At 40.2% G+C, this 24,224-nt stretch overlaps 4 protein-coding genes and 2 pseudogenes across 4 annotated transcripts; 3 read left to right on the top strand and 3 right to left on the bottom strand.

The window, feature by feature from the left end:
• The first annotated feature begins 357 nt into the window (after window positions 1-357).
• LOC141839065 (protein RBL) lies at window positions 358-4,319 on the top strand. Its single transcript, XM_074726717.1, has 5 exons — window positions 358-582; window positions 739-837; window positions 2,308-3,401; window positions 3,475-3,736; window positions 3,872-4,319. Exons 1-5 carry the CDS (start codon window positions 564-566, stop codon window positions 4,111-4,113), a joined length of 1,716 nt encoding a protein of 571 aa, XP_074582818.1. The 5' UTR covers window positions 358-563; the 3' UTR covers window positions 4,114-4,319.
• Window positions 4,320-4,401: 82 nt separating this feature from the next.
• On the bottom strand, window positions 4,402-6,655 carry LOC141837882 (upstream activation factor subunit UAF30-like). Its single transcript, XM_074725250.1, has 2 exons — window positions 6,281-6,655; window positions 4,402-4,686 (listed from the first exon to the last, which is right to left on the bottom strand). Exons 1-2 carry the CDS (start codon window positions 6,569-6,571, stop codon window positions 4,570-4,572), a joined length of 408 nt encoding a protein of 135 aa, XP_074581351.1. The 5' UTR covers window positions 6,572-6,655; the 3' UTR covers window positions 4,402-4,569.
• Window positions 6,656-6,835: 180 nt separating this feature from the next.
• On the top strand, window positions 6,836-9,192 carry LOC141837883 (protein TRIGALACTOSYLDIACYLGLYCEROL 5, chloroplastic). Its single transcript, XM_074725251.1, has 4 exons — window positions 6,836-6,958; window positions 7,038-7,082; window positions 8,772-8,804; window positions 8,878-9,192. The coding sequence occupies exons 1-4, from the start codon at window positions 6,919-6,921 to the stop codon at window positions 9,036-9,038; spliced, it is 279 nt and encodes a 92-aa protein (XP_074581352.1). The 5' UTR covers window positions 6,836-6,918; the 3' UTR covers window positions 9,039-9,192.
• Window positions 9,193-9,349: 157 nt separating this feature from the next.
• Window positions 9,350-10,870, bottom strand: LOC141837880 (putative protein phosphatase 2C 78; annotated as a pseudogene).
• A 2,453-nt stretch (window positions 10,871-13,323) lies between these two features.
• LOC141837881 (uncharacterized) lies at window positions 13,324-14,908 on the bottom strand. Its single transcript, XM_074725249.1, has 2 exons — window positions 13,821-14,908; window positions 13,324-13,706 (listed from the first exon to the last, which is right to left on the bottom strand). The coding sequence occupies exons 1-2, from the start codon at window positions 14,793-14,795 to the stop codon at window positions 13,656-13,658; spliced, it is 1,026 nt and encodes a 341-aa protein (XP_074581350.1). The 5' UTR covers window positions 14,796-14,908; the 3' UTR covers window positions 13,324-13,655.
• A 7,512-nt stretch (window positions 14,909-22,420) lies between these two features.
• Window positions 22,421-23,618, top strand: LOC141840267 (homeobox-leucine zipper protein HOX14-like; annotated as a pseudogene).
• Window positions 23,619-24,224: the final 606 nt, after the last annotated feature.

The raw sequence follows: 24,224 nt of genomic DNA, 5'->3' as shown, positions 1-24,224 counted from the left end.
ATTGATAAAATATTAATTAATTTGATTTTTAATTAAATTAATTAAAATAATTAAAATTTTAAAATATTATATAAGATTTATTAATTAATTAAAATTTTATAAATTTATTTACTAAAAATTTATAATTTTTTTATTTTAATTTATTCAAATAAAAAATTTTAAAATTGAATCCGAATCAAATTAATCAAATGGATCAATTATTTTTAAAAATTTGAATTTTCGAAATTACCCAACCGAATTTAAAAATTACATCGGTTGGGTCTATTTAGTCGGTTTAACCGACCCGCTCACTGATCGGCGAAGGAACAGACTCGGAGTTAAATTTGTGATTAATTTTTTTGTGGAATTTGGTAAATAATCGCCACATGTAGCCGAAGGCCAGCGGAGATAGGTAGGGTTTTTTTCCACGACTCCGGCGAACGGAGGAGCCTTAGGGTTTCTCGGCGAGGTCATCGCTCCCTGGAAAGACTTAATCTTGGCGGAGTTTCTGGATCTCTGCCTTCGGCCCTGCGTTGCTGCCTGCAGCGATTTTGTTTCTCTGCTCGCCGAGGAAGCCAAACACGATGAATGCCCCAATAATCGGTGGGTTTCTGTTCGTTTTCCCCATCTGGGTTTTCTTTGGGGATAAAAGTTTCTTTCTTGTTCTTTGCTCCTGCCGTTTTTCTTCTAGTTTGTGCTTTTAAGCGGAAAGAACTGATTTTTTTTGTTCGTTCCCATGGGTGTTTTGGTCGGGTGAAGATCCGTTGCAGGGGGATTTTCCGGAAGTGATCGAGGAGTATTTGCAGCATGGGAACATGAAATGTATCTCCTTCAATCGGCGAGGAACTCTTCTTGCAGGTGCCCTCATTGCTTTGCTTTTTCTCTTTTGGACATGTAAATTTGTATGTAAATGCTAAAAGAGGTGGTATTGATAGGTTTCAGAAGCTCCAAACAGAGCCAATACAAGGCTGTAAAAAAAAAAAAAATCCTTTACAGTCACTTTAGTATTAACTTTGTTCTCTTCTGCTCACTTCAAGTGTATACAAGCTCTCTTTAGGATCCTTTTTCTGTAGTTGAGTTGCATTATGAACTAACCTGTACTTAGAAATTTGTGTAATAATTTTTGTCCTTGAACTGGAACTCAGAAATTGAACCTTGGCAGATTGGTTGTTTTAAAGTTTGTTTATTATTCTAGAACAACAGGAATATGTTGCTTCAGGAATAAGGAATGATCATCGTAGTAAATCATGCACATAGACTGCTGTTTCTCTAGAATGTTTGAGCAAGTTGTCTTCAGGCATTTTATATCTTACTGATTGTATTGTGCATCCGCTTCTGCAGACCATCTACAAAATTCTATCATTTCATTCAATGTGATTTGCTTCCATGATTTAGTGTTTTTTTTTTGTTAGTCGTAGAGTTATGTTTTTTGTAATCTCAGCTATTCAGATGCTGGAAATGATGTATGGTTGACTTTTGTTACATACAGTTCCTTTAGCATCACTTTAATGGTTTCCTTTGCAATTCATAACAACTTTAGTTCCATTTAACTAATAAAGTCAATCCTGCTGTTATAACATATTGGCAGTTTACTTGAGATCATATCTTTTATATATACTTCTATAGTGGTTTGGATCCGTTTTCAAAATTGATTGTTATTAGGCTCCTCTCAGTATCTTCTTTATATCTTCCAAAAGAGCATACTTTGGACGATTTCTTTAAATTGGTTTTCAGTTGCCAGTTATTTTTCTGTCAATAAAGTTGTAGATTTATTAGTTCAACTTGCCTGATGTATTGTTCGCTTGGAAACATTTTATAAGGTTTAAGAGTTGAATTTCCCACAAAATCAGAGATATTTAGCACTGGTAGTATCCAACTTAGCACACAGAAAGAGCTTGGTGCTCCAAGTCTTATGGCTCACACTTTCCAAGGTGATGCATATGCTGGGCACAGTAGTTATACTCAAAGACAAAAGCCTTTTTCTGGTTCCCTTCTTTATTCAGTGAGACGCTTTTAACATAATTTGGGTCTTAAGCCTCAAACCAACACATTTTACTAGATTTTTGTAGGAAATCAATTATTTTCTATTGCTACAGAGGATGTGTTAGGGTGCAAACATTTTTGTGATAATGTTTCTTTTTCTTAGTGAAGTAATGATTGTAGACAATTAATTCTAGTAATACTCAATGTTTGACAAGTTTGCCTTATTGGTTATTAAAATTGCATCTTATTTCTGATATCAAACATGGCTGTGCTTATTGGATTTCTTGTTAACATCTTCATAATATAGTCGACTATCTAAGATTTCCATTCTATTTCCTTGTTCAGCTGGTTGTGCAGATGGGAGCTGTGTCATATGGGATTTTGAAACTAGGGGGGTTGCAAAGGAACTTCGTGATAAAGCTTGTATAGCACCAATTACAAGTGTTTGCTGGTCAAAGTTAGGCCATTACGTACTTGCTTCTGCTACTGATAAATCATTGACACTTTGGAACATCTTAACTGGTGAGAAGATCACCAGAGTAACCTTGCAGCAGACTACTCTACATGCTTGTCTGCATCCAGGCTCCTGCACTCCATCGCTCTGCTTAGCTTGTCCTCTTTCTTCTGCACCAATTCTTGTCGATTTGAACAATGGAAGCTCCACCGTTCTGCCAGTTTCGGTATCAGACACTGGGAATGGAAGTGCTATTCCTCACCCTCGAAATAAATTTTCAGATGGTTCCCCACCTTTCACTCCAACTGCTGCAACTTTTAACAAGTATGGAGATTTGATATACCTAGGGAACTCCAAAGGGGAGATACTAATTGTTGATTCTAAAAGCATCAAGGTAAATGCAGTAATTCCTATTCCAGGGAATTCTGTGGTCAAGGATATTGTTTTCAGTAGAAACGGGCAGTATCTTCTTACGAATTCCAATGATCGAGTCATTAGAGTCTACGAGAACCTTCTTCCAAAGAAAGGTGCTGCAAAGGAACTTGAGACTATGACTGATATTGACGGCGCAGATTTTTCTAGGATAGACAAGCTAAAAGAAGCTGGCACCAAGTGCTTGTGTTTATCACGAGAGTTTCAGGATGCTGTGACAAGGATACAGTGGAAAGCACCATGTTTTAGTGGTGACGGTGAATGGGTCATCGGTGCTTCAGCTAGCAAAGGAGAGCACAAGTTGTACATTTGGGACAGGGCTGGACATCTTGTAAAAATCCTAGAAGGTCCTAAAGAAGCCCTAATTGGTCTTGCCTGGCACCCTCTTCGCCCATTGGTGGTCTCTGTTTCAGTTGCTGGTTTGGTGTATATCTGGGCCAAAGACTACATGGAGAACTGGAGTGCATTTGCACCTGATTTCAAAGAACTCGAGGAGAATGAAGAATACATTGAGAGAGAGGATGAGTTTGATCTCATGCCTGAATCAGAGAAGGTATCAAATACTCCCCCCGTATTTATTCTGTTGTTGGCTTTCTACTATGGTTGTCTGAAATACGTACTTGCAGGTGAAGGAGTTGGATATCAATCAAGACGAGGAGGTTGACATTTTAACGGTGGAGAAAGATTCAGCTTTCAGCGATTCAGATGCTTCCGAGGATGAACTAGTCTTCTTGCCAGTAACCCCTTTGCCCGATGTTCCTGAACAACTAGACAAGTGTCTAGGAAGTTCATTGAAGTTGGAGGACAGCAACCACACTAGCTCGCCGTTTTCGGTGGAAGCTGCACAAAATGGTCAGACCATTCTTCCTGCTTCAAGCCCTCTCGAAGGTACGATTAAAGATCCATGTTTCTTTGTTTGCTGAATCAACAATTGTATTCATGAACCCTAGTGCCACGTGAGGCTAAACAAGCTTTTGTGGCTTCTAGTGTTGTTTAGATATAACAGGTTTTGCTCTTGTGCAGTGATAGGCAATTCAACTCCAGAAGATGCAGCCGGGACAGGAGGGTCGAAAAGGAAGCGAAAGCCGTCGGCGAAAGGGATGGAGTTGCAGGCCGAGAAGGGTCGGAAGCCTTCGACAAAGAAGGGAAAGTTGTCATCAGGTAAGTCGTCAAAATTCAGAAACAAAAATGGAGATGGGATCGACACAAATGGCACTGTACTTGACGAATACACTGAGGATGATGTAACTGATGATTACCTATAAACAAACATTGAACAACTTAAATTGATTCCTATTTTTCTCTCGTTTGTGAGTGTAATGTATTGCGGACTCAAATTCTTAGCTAATCTATTTCGATGATTGCTACGGCATCAGCATGTAATTGGTCTTTAGCAAACACTGAAGGCAAATGATGTTGATATAATTAATAGTGATGAGATTATGAAAAATAGCTTCACATTGAAATAATATTGACATTATCAAATGATGTATGATTTACAAAATTTTAGAACGATTGTGGCTTTCTACTGCTTATTAGATACTATCCATTTATGACAGGAATGATAAACAAATTGCTCGGCAACTGAACATTCATTTTTTCTGACTTGATTGAAATTGTATTTTCGAGTAAGTACAATCGTTGATGCTTGTAAATACGCATGGGTTGATCTTAGAAAATTGTGGCAAAGTATATGTACATGGCAGTGGACTGGAGACGTATCACTTTGTAAAATGAGGATTAAGAAGTCCTGAAATCTCCAAGAATCCAACACGATCTTTCCCGAAAATATTCTGTAGTTTCTCATCGCATACTATTATCCTCTTGTCATCCGGATCCTGCAAAACAAATTTTGTAGACTGTTCAACACTTGATATTGAAGATGGACATGAACAATCGAGCGATACAAAGGCTGAAGTGAAAATCTCACAACCATTCTGTCTTTTTTATTTCTCTAACCTTCACTAAACATTTGCAGGTCATCAAACCTCCTGTTGGTGGTGCGACATTTATACATACTAAAACAGGAACACCAATGGTTATTTGAATTAGAAATTTGATTACCTGAGTGAAAATCAAATGAACACATGGTCTGAAAGTGAAAATCAGTGCAATCTCTACAAAACACTGGTTCTCAGAATGAAAAAGGAAAAGAAAAAAAAACTTTGGTTCTCAGAATGTCTCTCTAATATCCGATGATGTCTGTATAACGTGTTAAAAGGACAGAGTAATATGTTCAAAGTAAGAGATATCAAGAAATATTTGCCTAGGCCAAATTTTGTTATGAAAGAAGGGATTATTTGTACTTACATGACCATTGAGTATAGTTGTGCCAACCAGACTAGATATGAAAGCAATCATTTTCCTAGTATATAAGAGAAGAAACAAAGGGCACGAGGATAACAGAACAAAAAAGATTATTCCACATTCCTCTTTGTTATATTTCTATATTATCTAAGAAATACTGCCAATTGCTCCATAAAATGTGCGCCAATGACATACATTTCTTTTGGATTGGTATATAAACATACAACAATGAATTTGGTTATGGTAATTGATACAACAATGTTCTATGAAAATACCTTAATTGTCCATATAAACACATATAGGATCAAGCTATTTGCATAAGTATGAGAACATATAATACTCTCAATGACTTATGCTTGAATTGTGCAATTTAAACAATTTAGATAATATGTACGAGTGGAAACCTTCACTTAGATGAAATACTACATTTGCACAGAGATGAAACAAAAACTATTAAGTTAGATGCAAGGAAATTATGCACAATGGAAATGGAGGAATTTGAAAAACACAGATCTTCAAATGATTTGTAGAAAAAAAAAATAGAAACGTGTCAACAAATTTAAATATTTTTCCAACATCAGATCCAAGGTTATTGGCCGATGTCTATATCTATACAACAAAAACAGCAGGAACAAGTTAAACTGATACATGATAAGAAACACCACCGTGAGGTGAACGGTGAGCCTTTTGATGGAATTCTCCTCAACCAGACAAAGAATGTCTTGATATTTCCAACGACATGGCCTAATTGAATGGAAAAGCAATAATTGGAGCATCAAGGGAAAGCATTTTGTTATCCGTTAATCATTTTCAATCTTTCTAAAAGATTTCCTATTGAACTTCTGACCCCGTAATAGATCATAGGGCTATGGGTCAAATCATTCCCATCAGCTGAACTCTAGGGGTCCAACTTATTTATAAAGTTTCATATGATAAAGGTGAAAGAAATGATCTTTCCTTATCAGTTCACCATTTTTGTTGATAATGCTTGGATGACGGTGCTCATTATTCGTTCTAAGCAAAATCCTCATTTCCTAATCCTTAAGCACAGAGTTCAGACAAACATCAAAATCAAACTCTACAATTTTCTATAGAAAATCCTCCAGGCTGAGAAAAGTGGGGGACCTGAAGATTGTTCTCCTTGATATAAGCCCAAATCTTCTTGAGCGCTTGGGTCCGGGGGATCTCCACCTCTCCAACCACCGCCTGGAGTTGTGGCGACACTGGCCTGGGCTTGGTGATGCCCCTCTGCTTCTTCTTATTCTCTGCCTCATCCGGCCCCGCCTCCGCTGCCACACGGAGAGCCCCTGCGGCCGCCCACCTTCCAGGGATGAGAACGGAACGGCGTGGCAGCGTGATAGGGGGAGCTAGATCGCCGACGGAAAATGCGGGGAGAAAGCCTGTGGCCGCCGCCATGGTCGGAGCTCCGTTGGGGTCGCGCAAGGGGATTCGAAATTGAACGGAGGCGGTGAGAGAAAGATAAGAGAGAGAGTGTGTTCGTGTCTTGTTTCGTGGCGATCGAGAGAGAGAACCCTAGCACGATTCGACTACATTTGGACCGATCCGTTTGAAGCTGGACCCACTTCCAAACCCGACGCCGCAGTCATCATGGCCGTCCAAAGACCCGCACGAATCGTGAAGCATTTCATTCTCCCCTGGAAAATGATCACCACCGACCAGACCTCCCCATCTCACGCCGACGCCCTACGCCCTACGCCAGGGCGAAATCGCTGCGCGTTAGGTCGATTCCTCTGCGAGGCGCTATGGTTCTCACAAGCTTCGACGGCGTCGGCATCGGCCTTGGTATGTAGTCTCAGCCATCGTTTAGCTCCGTGGCTGCTTCCCTCTAAATCTGAATCGTTTTCATATTTTCCCTCCTAAGGGTTCGGCATTGGATGCGGTTTTGGAGTTGGATGGGGTTTTGGAGGTAAAAATACCCTTTCTTTTTTTCTAGATTTTGTTCTGATAGATCTAGTTTGAGATGTATGCTAGTCTTATGAGTTTGCTGTATCAGCAACAAAAAGAGATGATTGAATGTTGAAATGACATATGTAACAAGGCAAGGGTGGAAAGGAGGTTCCTTTGCTAGCCTTAGCTGATTTCATTTTGATGTGCAGCTATAGAGTAATTGATCAATGGATAGGGGCAACAAGGAGCTTTTCCTTTGTTAGCGTTACTACTATAGAGATTCTTAATTGATGTGCAAAGTAATATGGATAGAGAGGTTGTATCTGCAGGAATGTGACCCTAAATAAAATATATCAATTTTCAACAAATTAGGGAGCTCGTGTTGCCCACTTGCCTTAGCTGAAGTCTAAGAAAATAAATGGATGCATTAGAACTAAGGAAGAGAAAGAACGGATAGCAACAGTGCTTTAGTAGGAACTTTTATAATGCATAAGATCCCAAAGCTTGTTATTTTCAAAGGGTTTTATTATATTATGGTTTTATGTATTATGTTATTAGGACAGTAGTTTATTGTCATGTTAGTACGTTTAAGGAGTTATTAGGAGAAATTATTAGTGGAGTGGTGAGGGTTCATATGGAGTTGGTGAGCATTTAGAAACTTATCCATTCTCATTGATACATTACTTACATGTGCACGAGCAAAGAAGAAGACAGAAATAGTCATAACAAGTTCACCTGTCTCTCTTTATAAGATTGGAGTTCTCCTAGTGAACACTTGTTACATAGAAAATTCTCAATCACATGAACTTGCAACTATCCAAATGCTTGTGGCTAATCATCCTGTGACTGTAACACCTATATTTTTGCCTCTCTCACATAACTTTCAATCGGAAGGCATAAGCTCATATGATTGTAGATGCAACAAACCACCCCCACAGTTCATCATTTCTCTGGTTTGCATTTATATGCATACATGGATCATACATGTTATGAATGATATCTTGAGCATTTCCTTGCTAGAAAAATATAGCCATTTTTAATGAAAGAAAAGGGTAAAGAAATCATGGTTCATACTTCTAGGAAACTAGTGCCGCAAAGGTTGATGATGGAGACTAGAAATATTGAAGGTAATGATTACTGAAGTTAGAACTATCTGGTTTAACATGTGCACCAAATAAGATGAAGACTAGACTTTAAGCTTTCTGTTGATTATTTATCGTCTTCTGGTATTTTATGAATAGTCATTAAAAATCAAAAAGGTTCATTAGGATTTCCTGATCATACATTTCAAAGTTTGATGAAGACTAGACTTTAAGCTTTCTGTTGATTATTTATCGTCTTCTGGTATTTGATGAACAATGGTCATTAAAAATCAAAAAGGTTCATTAGTTTCTGGATCTCCTGATCATACATTTCAAAGTTTGCACTTGGATAGTTTATTAGCAGTTGGGACAAAATTATTCTGTATGGCTATATGCAGTCCGATAGGTTTGATAAGCATCTTAAGACAAATCTCTTTAAAATTTTCTTCATCAAACACTCCCACTTATGAAATTGTTGCTTAGTTATTACGATAACTTACGTTCCATGTCCTTTGAAGTTCACAAGTATCCTTTTATCTAATCATAATTTTTCTTGTAGTTTTATACAATTCTTAACCTGTGGTTCATATATTGCTGACTTTTTTCTTATTTTGAATCATCTTCAGGGATGCCCCTGAATACCTTTGGAATGGGAATTGGTTAGTGTCACTCACTTGGTATTTCATTTAGTTTTGCGATGCTTCAAGCTAATCCAGAAGTTTGAATGTGAAGGGGGAGGCTGTGGAGTTGGATTTGGTCTTGGTTGGGGCTTCGGTACTGCATTTGGTTGTAAATATCGATCCTCCAAAGTGAGTTTCCAAGGACTCGAAAATGGTAATGAGGGAATCAGAGATGAAACATCAGTGCCAGTTTCATCAAAGCACTCTCAGTAGATTGCAAGTTCAAAGCACTGTCTTGGTCACTTTTAACATGTAGTTTTGCTTTCTTCAAACTGCTTGTTTGATGTTCTGTAACCAGATTGCTTATCATATTGGCTTATAGACAAGTGTCCTTAGTTCTATTCATGAAATTAAATAATTTTTTACATTTAGCTTGTAAAATATTATGATAAATAGATATTAAAATGATGATCGTTTAATTCGTGGCCTGCTTAGCCAATCGACTTGCATTCAACATTTACCCAACAATAGCATTTCAAAATTATGATTTAGGAATTATAATTCTAAGCATGTTAAACTTATTTTTGCAAAGATAAAATTTTTTAAAATTTATTCTTCATCCCTGTTTTTTCTTATTTGATAGCATAAACATGAGTTCAAATACAAACACGCTACGTTGTCTGAATCATGCGGCATGGAGCGAGAAGACGTCCACTGGTGCATTAGTGCAGTAGACATTGCCTCCCTCGAACTTGGAACCTTCTTCCACCGTCGCCGTCGCCGTCGCCATGGTCGAGGTAGATGACTATGACCGTTATGTCGTCATGGACCAGCCGTCTGATCCCCTTCTCGACGTGTTTGATGTCGTCGTATCTCATCTCCCTTTTCTTCGCTGCTTCGGCGACGGCAGCTTGTACAAGTCTCTTCGCTATCCCCTGCGCCGTAACCACGAGGGGCGTCTCAGTTAAACCCATCGCGAATCAAGAACTGGAAATTGAACGGAGAGAGCAAGAACAAACCGATCGGGGGTTGTTGGAGACGATATCCACGGCAGCTTCGTCGCTCAGATGTTCCCAGAGGCCGTCCGATGCGAATATCAGGAAGAGGTCGTTCTGCTTGAGGTCGCGCATCCTGATCGAAGGCTCCGCCGTCACCACGGGCCGCGTCAAGGGGACCGGGCCGGAGAGTTCCGGCTTCTTCAGGTACACGTCGCCGATGGATCTCGACACCTGAAAACACGGCGCGTGTTTGTCAGACCGAGAGCGTGGGATCTATCGAAGTGAGAGAGATCGGTGAGTGTTTGTGACCTGGATGATTCCTTTGATTCGCCAGGCGCCGCGGTTGTAGGTGACGATGCGGGAGTCGTCGGGGTGGAGCTCCGCCATCTCCCTCCTCACCTCCTCCTCCGCGACATTGTGGTCCCTGGACAGACGCTCCGCCACCACCGCCCCTCCGTCGGCTCCCCGCCGGCCGAGCACCGCCCTCGAGTCGCCCAGGTTCGCCACGTAGAGCACGTTGTCGGCGATGGCTCCGACGAGGCAGCACGACCCGGCGGACGCGATCTTGGGGCGGGAACGCCACGACTTCTTCACCAGTTGCAGGAACTCTTCCTCGGTGGCGGTGAACGCCTTGCGTATCGCCTCCACGGAGAGGCCTCCTTGCTCCGACTCGAACTCTGCGAAGAACTTCGTGATGAATCCTACTGGAAAAAAAAAAGAAGCATGATCGAACCATTGAAGAGAAGAACCAAAGCGTCGATACCATGGAGGTGGGCGAAGAGGCGGGCGTTGACGAAGCGAGAGGCCTCCGGGCCGCCGTGCCCGTCGAAGATTCCGAAGTAGGTGGCGGAGGATGAGGCAAGCACCTGTCCCTGGTCCTCGAGCGAGTCGTTGGCCTGGACGACGGCAATGGAGAAGTCGCCGGAGGAGTGCGGCTTGAGGTCCGTATGCCAAAGAAGCCCATCTCTGCTTTCCACACCTCCACCTCCTCCTTCTCCTTCTCTGCCGCCGCTGGCGCCGGCGCCGGCGCCGGTGGAGCACCAACCGAAGCACCGTTTCATTTTTTGGAAATTGACAAATGACGACGATTTGATTGGAAGGGTTACAGCTAATATATAGAAAGCGGAAGGTCGGCAATTGAAAGAAAACGCATCCCCTTAACGCTATTTCCTTTTCCAGCCTCTTATAATCGTAGATTTAGAATTTTTCAGATAAAATAAATTAATATTAAAAAGATAATATTTTACTTTTTTGAGTTCTTCGTGTAGTGGACGATGATTTCCCATGCACTGTTTTTTTCCTTTTTTATCAACTACGTTGACTTTCCGGATGTGTAAGATTATATCAATCTATTTATTAAAGTCAACGCTGTCAAGTAGCATTCAGACATGGAAGAGGTGGATCGAGGATCGACTTCACAAGATGCCCGTGAAGTTCTTCACTGCAAGGAGGAGGTCACGAACTTTCAGTGAACTCTCCTCTCTCTCTCTCTCTATGCTTCTTCCTTGTATTTATTTCAGTCAAACAAGGACTAGTTTTGATTTTGATAGTATACTAAATCTTGTCTTCTACTTTCAGACAACGAAATTGATGCGGGTGTCGTGACAGGACATGGCTCTCCTCCAAAAGTAAAGTCAAGTGTCATAGGATTCAGGATCCCGGACGATGTGGCAAGACGGATCAACGTGGATCCAAGTCCGCCCGAGTGGGACATCTATTACCTTGGACTCATAGTATACTTTGGACGCAACATGGGTTTGGCTCTAGGTTTGTTTTGGGTCCCCGAAGCCGTCTCGATCAACCTCGTCTCGACCATTTAAGTCGTCTCGTCTCGATCAGTCTCGTCTCGGTCATCCCAGTCGTCTCATCTCAGGCAACCTCGTCGTCTCGTTTAGGCCATTCTAGTCATCTCAACTTGGTCAGCTTCGTCTTGGCCATCCCAGTCATCTCGTCTCAGTCATCCCAGTTGTCTCGTCTTGACCACCCATCTCACTCCGCCTCATCCACTAGTTATATCCTCACACTTCTGATGAATCGCTATCTCATATAGCCTGCTGAAGGAGAACGTGAATATTCTCATGAGCATGCAGCAGTTCGAGGATGTACAAGCGGTTGCAAAGTTGTCAGACTTGATCCCCGCGGATAACCCTCTTTCCTACACATAAGGCTAAAGGGAATACGAGGTGGTCGGACTCAGTCCCCTCGATCCCTTAAGGTCAAAAGGAAATGATTGTCATATCTGGTCCTCTTTTGCAGGTACTATAAGAGCTCACATACGTGGAGATGTCCATATTATAGGTTTAGCCCAAACGATTGTCGGATCTAGTCATTGTCCCATGTTTCATCGCAAGTAGCTATAAAGGCTCTATCCCATCTGAAATGTATTTTAGGAGATGCTATCCTAACTCATCCAGAAGATTACTTACGTCGAACTATTTGTTAACTGGTGACTTAACTATCTACGACATTTAATCGGACAGAAATCTCATAATCAAGAGGGTAACTCCCCCATAAAGTTCTAACCTCTGTTATGTAAAGTTTCATCTACTTGGTTCAATAGATATTGATAGGTAGGTAATGGCAAAGACTCTAAAATGTGATTACTTCAGGTTTGGAAGATAATGCTTTGCTTAGAGGCAACTCGAGGGATCAGGGTCGAACAAAAGAGTCTAAGTTTCACTTGACTAATTTTAAAAGTATATTTTTTCTTTTAATTTATCTATTAAATAAATTTAAAGTACAATTTATACACATTCCAATCGATTTTTAAAATATTCATTTCATTTAAAATTTAAACCATACTTGTGGAGGTCTGTTGAATCTGAGTGAAATAGATCTTGATCTGAAAGGATCCTGATTAATCTTAACTGAATTCCTTCATCTTAAATTGAAACATACTCCTATAATATATTAAACAAATAGATTTATCAAATCACCCTCAACAAACAAACGTCTTAACTCAACTTTAGGAGACGTTTAGTTGTTGGCATCCATATTAAACGTTCAACGACATCACACCCAACACCCACCTAAGCCACAACATTCCCATTCCCATTCTTATAGATTGGCATAATAATGATAATTAATATTCTTACAATAGGTACAAATCAAGAAAATTATCTCTAGAGAGTTGGATTAGATTTAGATGTGGCACCTAATTACATTGTAGGAGGAAATTAACAAGCGAGGAGCATATATCTCAACAACTAAAGTTACATTGATTTTTCTTTTCTTTTCTTTTTTAATTTATTTTTTCTTGGTCCATTGATTTGGTTGTCGGCATGAATATTGTCTTTCCAGGCTCAGGAAACTGTTTGTATATCGCATATTGTTCCTGCCTCCACGTGTCATAAATAATTATAAACCAAGCCAAAAGGCATATCCTCTACTGATTTTGTTTGTCTTATTAGGAATTAATTGTGTTTTAAAAAAAACAAAAATGGGCACTTGAGCGTTGAGACTACCGAAGGATTCAAAATAAAATCCTTGTTAATTAATTTGTATCTAAGAGAATGATGCTTCACTAATATATCTGAGGCCAAATTTCGGGATGGATTGGGTGAAACCAAATAAAATCATTTGTTCTCATAGTTCACTTTACATTTCATAGCTCCTATCAAACATTAACATAGAACAAGTGTGTACAATACAACAGGACATTCACAATAACAGCACAACCTACTAAATATTAACAAAACACAACTATTTCTTGCTTTTTGAAAAAAAAAATCACGTTTCTGAGCACGATATAATAAAAACCTGACCATTTTCGCTAAAATGGAGAAAAATAACAAAAAGCCGCCTACCCTCATCACCTCCTGTTGACAGTGGACGCAGCGGCCGAAAGTAATTATTTACCCACCATCTGCCGACACGTGTCGGTCCTCTTGAACTATGAGAGTAGTGCGGTCGGTTGCCGTAAAAGCGCTATCAACGCCTCCGCCTGTAAAAATATTTGAAAAAAAAAATGATTTTAATTTTTTCACTAATTGTCCGTTAAAGGAAATAATTTATCCGTTCGAGTCGGAGCACCGGTTGAGATGGGAGGTGAGGTTACCTTCTCCTTCGTCTTCACCGAGGAGGACTGAATCAGAGCTACGACCGGCGGAATGCCGCCCTCGCGGACTACCATTCTTCGGTACGCGGCGCCCTCCTTGCAGATTTCGAGCAGCGATAGCATCGACACTTCCTTCTGCCGGCGGGTCCCGACCTCCACCATCTCCACCAGCACTGGTACGCCGCCCTCCGCCACCGCTGCCCTACGCCCCTCCTGCAACGACAACAACAGGTGGAGCACGTATGCGGCCTTGTCCACCATCCCAGACTCCGGATCTGCCATCAGATCAAGCAGGGGGCGCACCGCCCCGGCCTCCACTGCCCGGGCCCTGTTCTCCTTCTCCGCCAGGAGGGTGAAGAGGGCGGTGGCGGCGTCCTTCTTCCCGCGCGGTCCGCCGGTCTCGAGGAGGGAGACGAGGGCTGGGATGGCACCCGAGAGGCCGATGGCGGTGCGGAGGTCGTCGTGCTGGGCGAGGCGGAGGAGGGCGCAAGCAGAGTTCTCGCGGGCTGCGGGGGTGCCGAAACGGAGGGCGAAGACGAGGTGGCGAATGGCGCCGGCACCGGCGATGGCGGATTTGTTCTCATCGCAGAGGGAGAGGTTCAAAACAGCGGTGACGCCTTGCTCCTGGATCTGAGGATCGGGGTGGGAGAGGAGGGCGACGAGGGGAGCGACGGCGCCGGCGCGGGCGATCCGGATGCGGTTCTCGGGGCTGTGCTTGGTGAGGAAGCGGAGCTCCGTTGCGGCAAGGCGCTTGGATTCGAGGGAGGGCGAGTCAAGGTCGGCGATGAGCCTGCAAATGGCGTCGTCGGAGCATTCGGCGGTGGAGTGGACGACGAGGCGGTGGAGGGAGGAGGAGCAGCTTGTTTGAGAGCGGACGAGGGGGGAATCGCCGGAGCGGTGGCGATTGCAGTCGCTGTAGCTCCGAGCGATGTGGGGAAGAAACTCCGGCGGGCTCTCCACCACCATCACTTCCATTGGATCTGTCGGCGGCGCTAATCGGGCGGTGGAACGATGGAGGTTTCTCAGAGGAAGAAGTTGCCACGAAGAGAGATGAGACCATTAAATAGAACGACAGAAATTGGTGCTTGAAGTGGTGCCCGGTATGGGGATGGGCAAGGGCGACGACGATTGGGGATTTTGGTTTGGGTGGCTGGACACGTGTCCAATTTAATCCATAAATATATAAAAAAGAATTCATAATTTGAAAAAACACCTTTTAAGCATCTCTCTTCCACAATATATCTAGAGAAATTGATAGACCTAAAAATCCTAAGAGCATCCGCAACGCGCTGTTAATCGGGCGTTAATAGCAGACGTGGAGGAGCGAAGGAAGGACGTGGAAGAGTGAGGGAGGAGTGAGAGAGGAGTGAGGTATTGAACGCGTTCAGAGTTCTGAACGCGTTAATAGGTGGGGCCGTGCTTTTTTTTTATTTTTTTTTAATGTTAACGTGTTCGTAGAGATTGCATATTTGTGAGTGGTGGTCGACCACTGGTCGACCACCATATGGTGATCGACCACGTGGTCGACCACCATATGGTGATCGACCACGTGGTCGACCACCACGTGGTCGACCACCAAGGGTGCAGATTGTGAGTGGTGGTCGACCACTGGTCGACCACCATATGGTGATCGACCACTGGTCGACCACCACTCAACCACGTGTTAAGTGGACCCAATCGACCACTGGTTAGAAAGTAATTGATATAGCATTGCGAAACCTATATCATTCCAAATTAAAACTGTTGTAGTTAGGTAGGACCAAATATCAATGTGATATTATATTGAAAGTAATAAAATTTTTAGGCAATATCCTCTTTTATCACATATGATCGTGAAACCTCCTGATCGTAGTCAATCATGTAGAATAGTTGGGTAGAAATTCTATCTTTTATATAAGAGTAATAAATTTTTAATTAATTCTCCACATAAATAATTATATCAAATATTCATTATTCATTATAAATACTATGATAATGATACTTATTATTTGACATCATAGATGATTTTTGAAATTCTATTTCTATGATAATCAATTTCGTCCAAAAATAATGGGTAAATCCAAAGAATTTTAAATCATTCCAAATCACGATAGTTGTATTATCAAGTCTTCTTAATACATCTATACTCTCAAATATCAATGTAATACACTATATGAAGTAGTAATTTTTTAACTCATTTCCTATTAACTTATCATTATCAATCGATTATTACACTATAGCAATCGATTAATAAATATGTTAATCGATTTAAAATGGTTATGTGATCATTAATATATGTTTCATCGATCGATTGGTAATAATAATTCGATCAAAAATGAGTTTAAAAAAAATTATTATTCTCAATGTAATATATCACATCGATGTTTGAAAATATAAATGTATTAGGAGGACTTAGACATGTACATCGATCTTAGTTTAAACTTTTCGAGTGATTTAGAGTTTTCTTTCCATCAATTATTCTTGAACGAAATCGACTAATAAACCTATATTATTTTAAAAATTGTAAAATTAATATTTTTTATTATAGAAGAGAAACATCAAATATTAGTAAGTATCATCGCTATAACACTTATAATGAATAATGAACAATTGATATAATTTTTCATGCAAGATCAGTTTAAAAAATTATAATTATTACTTTTAATATAGTATATCATATATATTTGAGAACATAGTATATTATAAAGATTTAGACAAATTTAATTTAAAATGATTGAGAATTTTCTAAATTTATCAACTACTTCCCCACTAAACCGATTGATAGTTTTCTAAGTACGCTGTAGCAATAGATTATTAAATATGTCAATTGATTTGTAACGGTAAGGTGTAAGAGATTAGGGGTAAAAGAGAAATGGCTAGATGATTTGATAATTTTAAAATTTATCTACCTGATTTAATTTAGATATTCTGGAATTTTATCTACCTGATTCCATATATACAGAATATGAGGTAGCTGTACGTATGGAGTTTATTTATTTATCTTATTAAATTGATTTATTAGAAATTTTATAGAATGTAATTATTTTATCAAGTTTAAAAAAAGGTGTTTTTATATCTAAAATTTAACGCAAATAATGATCTGATAAAGAAAGTAATTAGTATGAAATTTACAAAGATACTTATTATATCTATAAAATATATATAAGTGAAGTACATTTATTTATGAATCAATATAAGTTTATTAATTTATTTAATTTATTTTGCAAATCATTACAGAAAGATAAATGAGCTATTAAGCATTGTGAACTTTATTAAAATAAAAGTAAAAAAATATTTTAATGGTTTCAAATTCACATTGCATTAATAACTTCTTTAATTGATCACGTTTAAAATCATGAACTGATATGAGTCATGAAATTTTATCACGTAGTATGTTGAGAAAATATTTCAAATTATATATAATATCTCCTTAATAATTCGTGATCGATCAACAACCATAGTCGTTCTTATTTGATTAAAATAAAAGAGAAAAAAAAATTGTCGGAGGGTATTGATATGAGTCAAGATTCGCACAAGATTTATGTGTCGCTTGACGTTTACTTGATACCTGCACTAGCACAGCACTAGCAGCAGCCAACTTTGAAAAGCTAAGCTACTCGCCACTCAGTGAGTTGAGTGTTGATTCATCATTTCTAAACACTGTTAATTTGTTGGCTATTTCTCATAACACTATTCATCTCCATACGATAAATAACAATATTACACTTGCAAAAGTGACATAACATTGAACCGTACTCGGGATTTTCAATCAGGACGAATTCAAATTAAACTTTTTAAAAATCCTACATTTTACATTTTATTTTATAAATACATACCATAATTTTTAAAAATTAAAATTGATAATTATAATGTATTAACATTTCCAAAATTAAATTATCCAACTATAAAAACTTCAAAACACTTTAAAATATATATATAAGTCAAACTTTTTAAAAATTCTAAACATTTGTGTTGGTTATTTGTACGATCTAAAAGTTTAAATTTCAAATTTAGAGAGTTGAAAATGAATTTAAATTTTTTATCGATCTCTAAACTATGTTTTTAATATGTATTTAAAAATATAATATAACTTAATTAATTAATAAAAGTTTAAAATTTTCGACTTTAAAAGTCTAAAAAATAATTAATTTTTTTATCGATCTCTAAAACTATGTTTTTAATATGTATTTAAAAATATAATATAACTTAATTAATTAATAAAAGTTTAAAATTTTCGACTTTAAAAGTCTAAAAAATAAACAAACAATCGAAAGTAAGCGAGTTTAACTTCCACACATAAGCACCACAATGTTCAAAATAATACTTTAAATATCAAAATGAATATAAACTTCATTGAACCACGATTTCCTACTATAAGATTAATCTACCGTGGTGACAAAAAATGCATCGTGCAACTCCAACAAAAGAAGAGAGTTGATGGGCTTGTTTCATATTTTCTCACAAAAATGATATCAATGGATATTTTTAAGTCAAGGACTTTCTAAGTATGTAGTCAATTTTAATTTTTCAACGATGAACGATCATGAATCGATCAATTAAAATGACATGGAAAGTTTGATACTATTTTAGAAAGAAATTAATATGAATTACACAATTTAATTAGTATTATTTTTTTAATATATATTATATATAATATTAATTATTAAAAAAATTCATGAGGTCGGTTGCATCCCTCCGACTATGCCGACATTTAATGAAGATTAAAATATTTTTAAAAAGTAATAATTAGGGTCGATATTTAATTTAAATTTCAGGATGATGAATATCTTATAGAATAATTTTTTAATATGTATAGATTGTATTTTAAATTTATTTGATAAATAAAAGAAGAACACATGAGGATGTGACAATATAGAATGACTGGACGATGAATGGATCGAAAGTTGTCATTTGGTGGAGGAGGAAGTCAAGCGAAAGACATGTGAATGAATGAAAGAATGAGAATTAAAATTGACTAGTAGGTGAAGATGTCGAGGGATGCTAATTCACCAACCCACCTGGATTACGCGTGTGATGCTAATAGAAACAAGATCGATCCGCGTAAAATAAATTAGATTAAATCATCCATGAATAAATTGTTTCATAAATTTAATTTGGGGATGTCGGCAGGTATTCCATGAATAATAAGAGAGATAAATAAATATCTTATAAACTTAAAACAAGTTTGATAAGGTGGTTCTTTATCGGTCTGATATGATAAAATGAAAATCAATAATCAATCTGACCTAATAAGTCAATAGATCAAAAGTCAGATCCTTAATTGGTCCAACGGCAGTTGCATTCAATCCAGCCTTATAAAGCTCTCGGACTTGACCAGCTCGGGCGCCCAATCTTGCTCTCGGACTTGGCCAGCTCAGGCACCCGGTCTTGCTCTCGGGCTCAGCCAACTCGACCGCCTAGTCCTGCTCTTGGACTTGGCCAGTTCGGCTGCCCAGTCTTGCTCTCGGCCTTAATCAGCTCGGCCGCTCAATTCTGTTCCCGATCTCGATCAGCTCCACCTCAGCGAGCTCGTTCACTATGCTCCACTCCGGCGCGACATCTCTCTAATACCTCCCCACCAAAGGACAACATAGCAGTCAGACAACTAAGCGTGCAGACTCTGCAACATGATAAGATTATCAGACCAAGCGTGCAGACTCTGCCACAAGATAAGAGTAGTTACTGAGTCACCAAGCCTGGTCCCCTAGATCCTTCTCGATTTCCATTCTTGACTAGAAGACAAGAATAATCTACATGACTAGATTATAGGGCGGTTACTAAGTTCACAAACCTTGCCCCCTAGATGCTGCTCTGTCTATCCGCTTGTCAGCTATGTGCAAAACCTATTTCTTCAAATATCGACACATTTTACATCTACAAAAATATCTTTTTCAGTGAGTATAAAAACTCTTCTACAGGTACGAAAACTCTCTCTAAAATCCTATACATTCTAAGCACCATTCCTTCTTCATTTCACGACTTCTCGTTGCTGACTTGAGCGTCAGAGTGACCTGCCAGGAATCTTTGACACCCTGCTAATCCGTTCGTTCAGTTCTCCTTTTCCTCAGATTCTTCTGATCTTCTCGTTGGTGGAATCAGTGAAAATTGAGGTGACATATTATTGACTGGTGGCTTAGCCGTCCACAGCATCCAGCCGGAACAAAGTTCAAGACTCCGGTCAATAATAATTCCACGTCAACTCTCTTGATGACTCAAGGTCAAATCAAAATTGACTCTGTCGAGCTCTGGTCAGGTCAACCAATTCCAAAAGGATTAGCAGATAGTTTATACAACAAGTCCAAAAGGATTATTCGTTCACTTGACTGATTGCACCATTAATATTTAATGCTCTATTATATCAAGGAGAAACCCATTAATTTAAAACAATATGCTTCGAGTCAATAACACACTGATGCTTCCTAAATACTCTCTAGTAGTTGAAATAATAGCCCAAAATATCAAGATATATGGGCCGGGCCAAGGATGGGTCTCGCCAAATCGAGCCCTAAAAGAGAAGAAGGATGTGAGTCTCTGCAATTGGGCCCTAGATATGCTAAGTATTTGGGACGTTTAGTTGAAAATTATTATTGATAATCTTAATTATCTGTTTAATATCTCTCTCATTCTATAATATTTATTTTTCCTTATGAAGTCTCATTTAAGTATTGAAAGAGCCACACACCGAAACAAGTCCCGTGCTCTCTCTCTTTCTAACTACTACGTATTAATCTTGGACATGAATCTATTCTTTAGACTAGGAGACGTCATGGAAGAGAGAATTGGCCACGTACTGTTCTTAATCGCATCCATTCGTGTCATCGGCCCTTAATTTGATATTAACGAGTTCGGTGAAGTTATTTTCGCTCCAATCATATCTAGCTACTCCGTTGACAATGGGAAACAAACTTCACTAATCGCGAGGAATTCTCCATCAATCATGAGATTACTTTCGCTTAAAATAATCCGCACGCTTAATGACTTTACGTTAACAGTCGCGACGTAGACGTCTAAAGTTTGACAACACGCCACGCCTTAATTAAACCAAACTAATTAATGTAGGAACGCTTTGACAAGAGTTTTGTCTGTAACTGTTAATTATTTGTTTAATGGCTTAATCACTTGGGTATCGAAGAGGATTAGGCATGTGAGAGAATTAAGCCCTTTTAATTTTTGTCTAAATAAAAATAAAAATAAAAATATAAAATTAGATTTCTTTTTCGATAAAGTTCTGACAAGTAATTAATTGGCGTGCGACACGTGGCAGGCTCGCCGCGTGTATTCCCTGGATCGGAGGGGGAGACAGACAGGCACCCGAAAGCTGCTCCCTTTCGGTCTTTCCTCTCCCTCGTCACGCAAAGCAGGCAGCGGCGAAGCAAAAGCCCCCAGCGGAGGCACCCAATTTTAGAGAGTTCATTCAATCTGCTCCATTCTGTTCTGTTTCCAGATGCAATGCATCTGCCATGAGTGTGTTCGTGGAGACCTCATGAGTTACTCCCACAATGTGGCCGCCTGACTCGATCAGTGTGGGAGAAAGAAGATGGCGATGTTACTGCTGCACAAAAGCTGATGCACTGGTTGGCACGCACATAAACCAGAATATGAGCTGGTTGCCACACCAAAAACACCTCAAATTCCTTCGCCTTTAATGTTAAGGATAGAAAAGGGTTAAAGGTTTCAAAGTATATATATGCTTTAGATTTGAATGAAAGACTGTTAAAAGATTGGGATCGGAAATGAAATACTTCATTGGACGGTAGAGTAGAGGTATAAGGACGCTGGTCCGATGGATAAGGACCGCTCGAGATATCAGGAAAGGCAGCTTCAGACCATGGCGTTTGGCACCGCCAAACTTGCCATTCTCTTCCCATTCAATGGATGCAGCCATGTTCCACCTCATTCGTCCGCGCAGAGTTCGACGACAACAAGTAACTGAGCCCGTACGAGATCGAGGAGTGATTCAGTAATCAGCAGGAGCAGTAAAGCAACAAAAGCAAGCTCCGTCTGTGCGTGCAACTGAAACAGCGAGCCTAACACTTGGGGCCGTAGCGAGCGTTCAAAGGCACATGAGAAGCTGACACCTGTTCCTTAGTGCCAAAGGCCATGACGGCAGCAGGTTAGAGGAGGGTGCCCTCCCTCGGTGCGACGCCGCTGTCAGCGACGCGTGTTAGCGCCAGGGAGACCCTCCCTTGCGTAGGTGCGCACCATGTGCCTGCCTGCCTGCCTCATAGGCTCCGCCATGGCTCTTGCTCCCTCCCCTCCCTATCCAAAGTACGCGTTCGACTGTTCGAGTGATCGAGTCAAACGACTCGTGAGCAGGAACGACGGCCTCCAAATTTCAACCGCCGTAATAGCTTCTGCCTTTTCGTTTCCGTTCGGCGTCATTTCACTGTGTTAAAAGTGGACGATCGACGAGACAGGCAACTACGGACATAATATATTAACTAAATGTTAAAAGTATAATAAAAAAGTTTTTAAGGATAATTGAAATGTCATTATCGTCGATGTTGATTTTGTAGAGGATGAGAAGTAGCTAGGCTTGAAAAAAGTGTGGCGGAAAATAATAATTTTGAAGAGAAGCTTTATCCATCAGCCATTTATAAATATGCCTCGAGACCTTAACCATGGCGTGCTGGTATAGTGCTGCTACCTCCTCCCTTTCCTACTTCCTTTCCTTCTTCGTCTGTTAATTATTCGATCGAGGTGGAGTTAGGGTAGATGATGTTTCGAATATAAACAAGATTATATAGTATATTTCTTGCTTTCTATTTACTTGGCGAAGCATTTTTGTTAGTTAATGGAAGAACAGAGGCGGTTGATCCCGTCGTTGTTGGATTCTGAACTCTGCTCTCAAACGCCTGCAGGTAGTTAATTACTAATTACTTAGGATGTTCTCTACTTGCATTGGAAAGATAAGAGAGAGAGAGAGAGACAGAGAGATGATTGAGTATAAGTTTGTGTATTGTTCTCGTTCAGCGTCGACGGTGGAGGAGAGCAGGAGCAGGAGGCGGCGGCGGAGGAAGAGATCGTCGGAGAATGATGAGGCGAAGAAGAGGCGGCTGAGCGATGCGCAGGTGAAGTTTCTAGAGATGAGCTTCCAGAAGGAAAGGAAGCTGGAATCGGGGCGGAAGGTGCACCTCGCCGCCGAGCTCGGCCTCGACCCCAAGCAGGTCGCCGTCTGGTTCCAGAACCGCCGTGCGCGTCACAAGAACAAGCAGGTGGAGGAGGCCTACGCCGAGCTCAAGTCCGCCCACGACGCCGTCGTCCACCAAAAATGCCTCCTTGAATCACAAGTACTGAATTCTAAGAGAAGTTTAATTTAGAGTTTTCGTCTTCGACCAAGTTAACGTAAGCATCAATTGGTGCAGGTGTTAAATTTGAGGGAGCAGCTTTTTGAGGCGAAGGAGGAGAAAAGGAGGCTGTCGTTGGGGATCAACGGAGGAGCTTCCGGCCTCAGCAACGCCACCGCCGCAGGCGGCGGCAGCAGCCCGAGCTCATCCTTCTCGGTCGTCGGAGAGCTCGGCTTGGAAGGAGGAGAAGGTGACTTCGTGTACGCGCACCAGCAGGAGCATGACTTCAACAAGTTCATGATGGAGTGGGCGAACTTTTACGGTGTTTAATTTACTAAATGCCAAATCTATCAATGATTGCTACTATTAAGGCCACAATCTACCCTTGTAGATTAATCAATCTCTCTAATCTCTGCTAAATCATTCTCTCCACACAGTTATAGGAACTCCTAGTGCATTAGCTTGTAAGGCTGCTGTGTTCTGTTCCTGTACTCTTCTCCTTTAAAGTCGTAGAAAAGTGGATTAATTATGTTCTTCTCCAAGTCCTCGTTTCAGCAATCTCTGCAAATTCTTAGATGAACAAATACAATTTTTAGTTCGGTTTCTTGTCAACCTCTGGCCTTCTTTTGGCACGGTGAGGAAGCAAGAAAAGATTCAAGGAAAGCTGCTGAACTGCATGGCAAGCGTGAGATGGACAGTTCATGGCTCGATGATATTTCAAGAATAATTTACTCGAGTCATTTTCTAACTCTTGACTCTGGGAACAAGATGATAGAGACAGAGTTTGGCTGATAAGTTAGTAGCAGTGCATTTGTTTCCAAGAAGAAGTGAAAAGTTGCTCAGTTTGCTTGCAAGTTACAACTTGTGAGATGCCAACAAAAGAGAAAGTATGTGTCAAAATCTAGCCACTTTATATAATATATATATATATATATATATATATATATATATATAGAGGAAAATACTAGCATGCGGTCCTTATTCTACGCTCTCCGTGCGCGGCCGAATCGCGTGAAACCACAGCCGCCACTGCTGGCACTCCCGTTTCACCGTCCGGCCATCGTCAGCCGCCGCATCACGCCCGATGGACTCGTCGCTCGCCGGCGCACAGTCCGGTACCAGATTCCGGCCGGATAGT

This window comes from Curcuma longa, chromosome 11 (genome assembly GCF_044706935.1).
Source record: "Curcuma longa cultivar G26 ecotype Majalengka, Jawa Barat chromosome 11, ITB_CL_G26_1.1, whole genome shotgun sequence".
Classification (NCBI taxonomy): domain Eukaryota; kingdom Viridiplantae; phylum Streptophyta; class Magnoliopsida; order Zingiberales; family Zingiberaceae; genus Curcuma; species Curcuma longa.
The sequence above is the reverse complement of the archived record's forward strand: the minus strand, read 5'-3'. Positions and strand labels throughout refer to the sequence as shown.

What these genes read in the sequence shown, in the direction of transcription:
- LOC141837881 (XM_074725249.1), bottom strand. Translation starts at nt 14,795, where the DNA reads ATGGAAGTGATGGTGGTGGAGAGCCCGCCGGAGTTTCTTCCCCACATC. An exon ending in CGGTGAAGACGAAGGAGAAG is followed by an intron (nt 13,707 to 13,820) that starts GTAACCTCACCT and finishes ATATTTTTACAG; the next exon opens with GCGGAGGCGTTGATAGCGCT.
- LOC141839065 (XM_074726717.1), top strand. An exon ending in GCGAGGAACTCTTCTTGCAG is followed by an intron (nt 838 to 2,307) that starts GTGCCCTCATTG and finishes TTCCTTGTTCAG; the next exon opens with CTGGTTGTGCAGATGGGAGC. An exon ending in TCATGCCTGAATCAGAGAAG is followed by an intron (nt 3,402 to 3,474) that starts GTATCAAATACT and finishes ACGTACTTGCAG; the next exon opens with GTGAAGGAGTTGGATATCAA.
- LOC141837882 (XM_074725250.1), bottom strand. Translation starts at nt 6,571, where the DNA reads ATGGCGGCGGCCACAGGCTTTCTCCCCGCATTTTCCGTCGGCGATCTA. An exon ending in TCAAGGAGAACAATCTTCAG is followed by an intron (nt 4,687 to 6,280) that starts GTCCCCCACTTT and finishes TTTGTTTTGCAG; the next exon opens with GATCCGGATGACAAGAGGAT.
- LOC141837883 (XM_074725251.1), top strand. Translation starts at nt 6,919, where the DNA reads ATGGTTCTCACAAGCTTCGACGGCGTCGGCATCGGCCTTG. An exon ending in AGTTGGATGGGGTTTTGGAG is followed by an intron (nt 7,083 to 8,771) that starts GTAAAAATACCC and finishes AATCATCTTCAG; the next exon opens with GGATGCCCCTGAATACCTTT. An exon ending in TACCTTTGGAATGGGAATTG is followed by an intron (nt 8,805 to 8,877) that starts GTTAGTGTCACT and finishes TTGAATGTGAAG; the next exon opens with GGGGAGGCTGTGGAGTTGGA.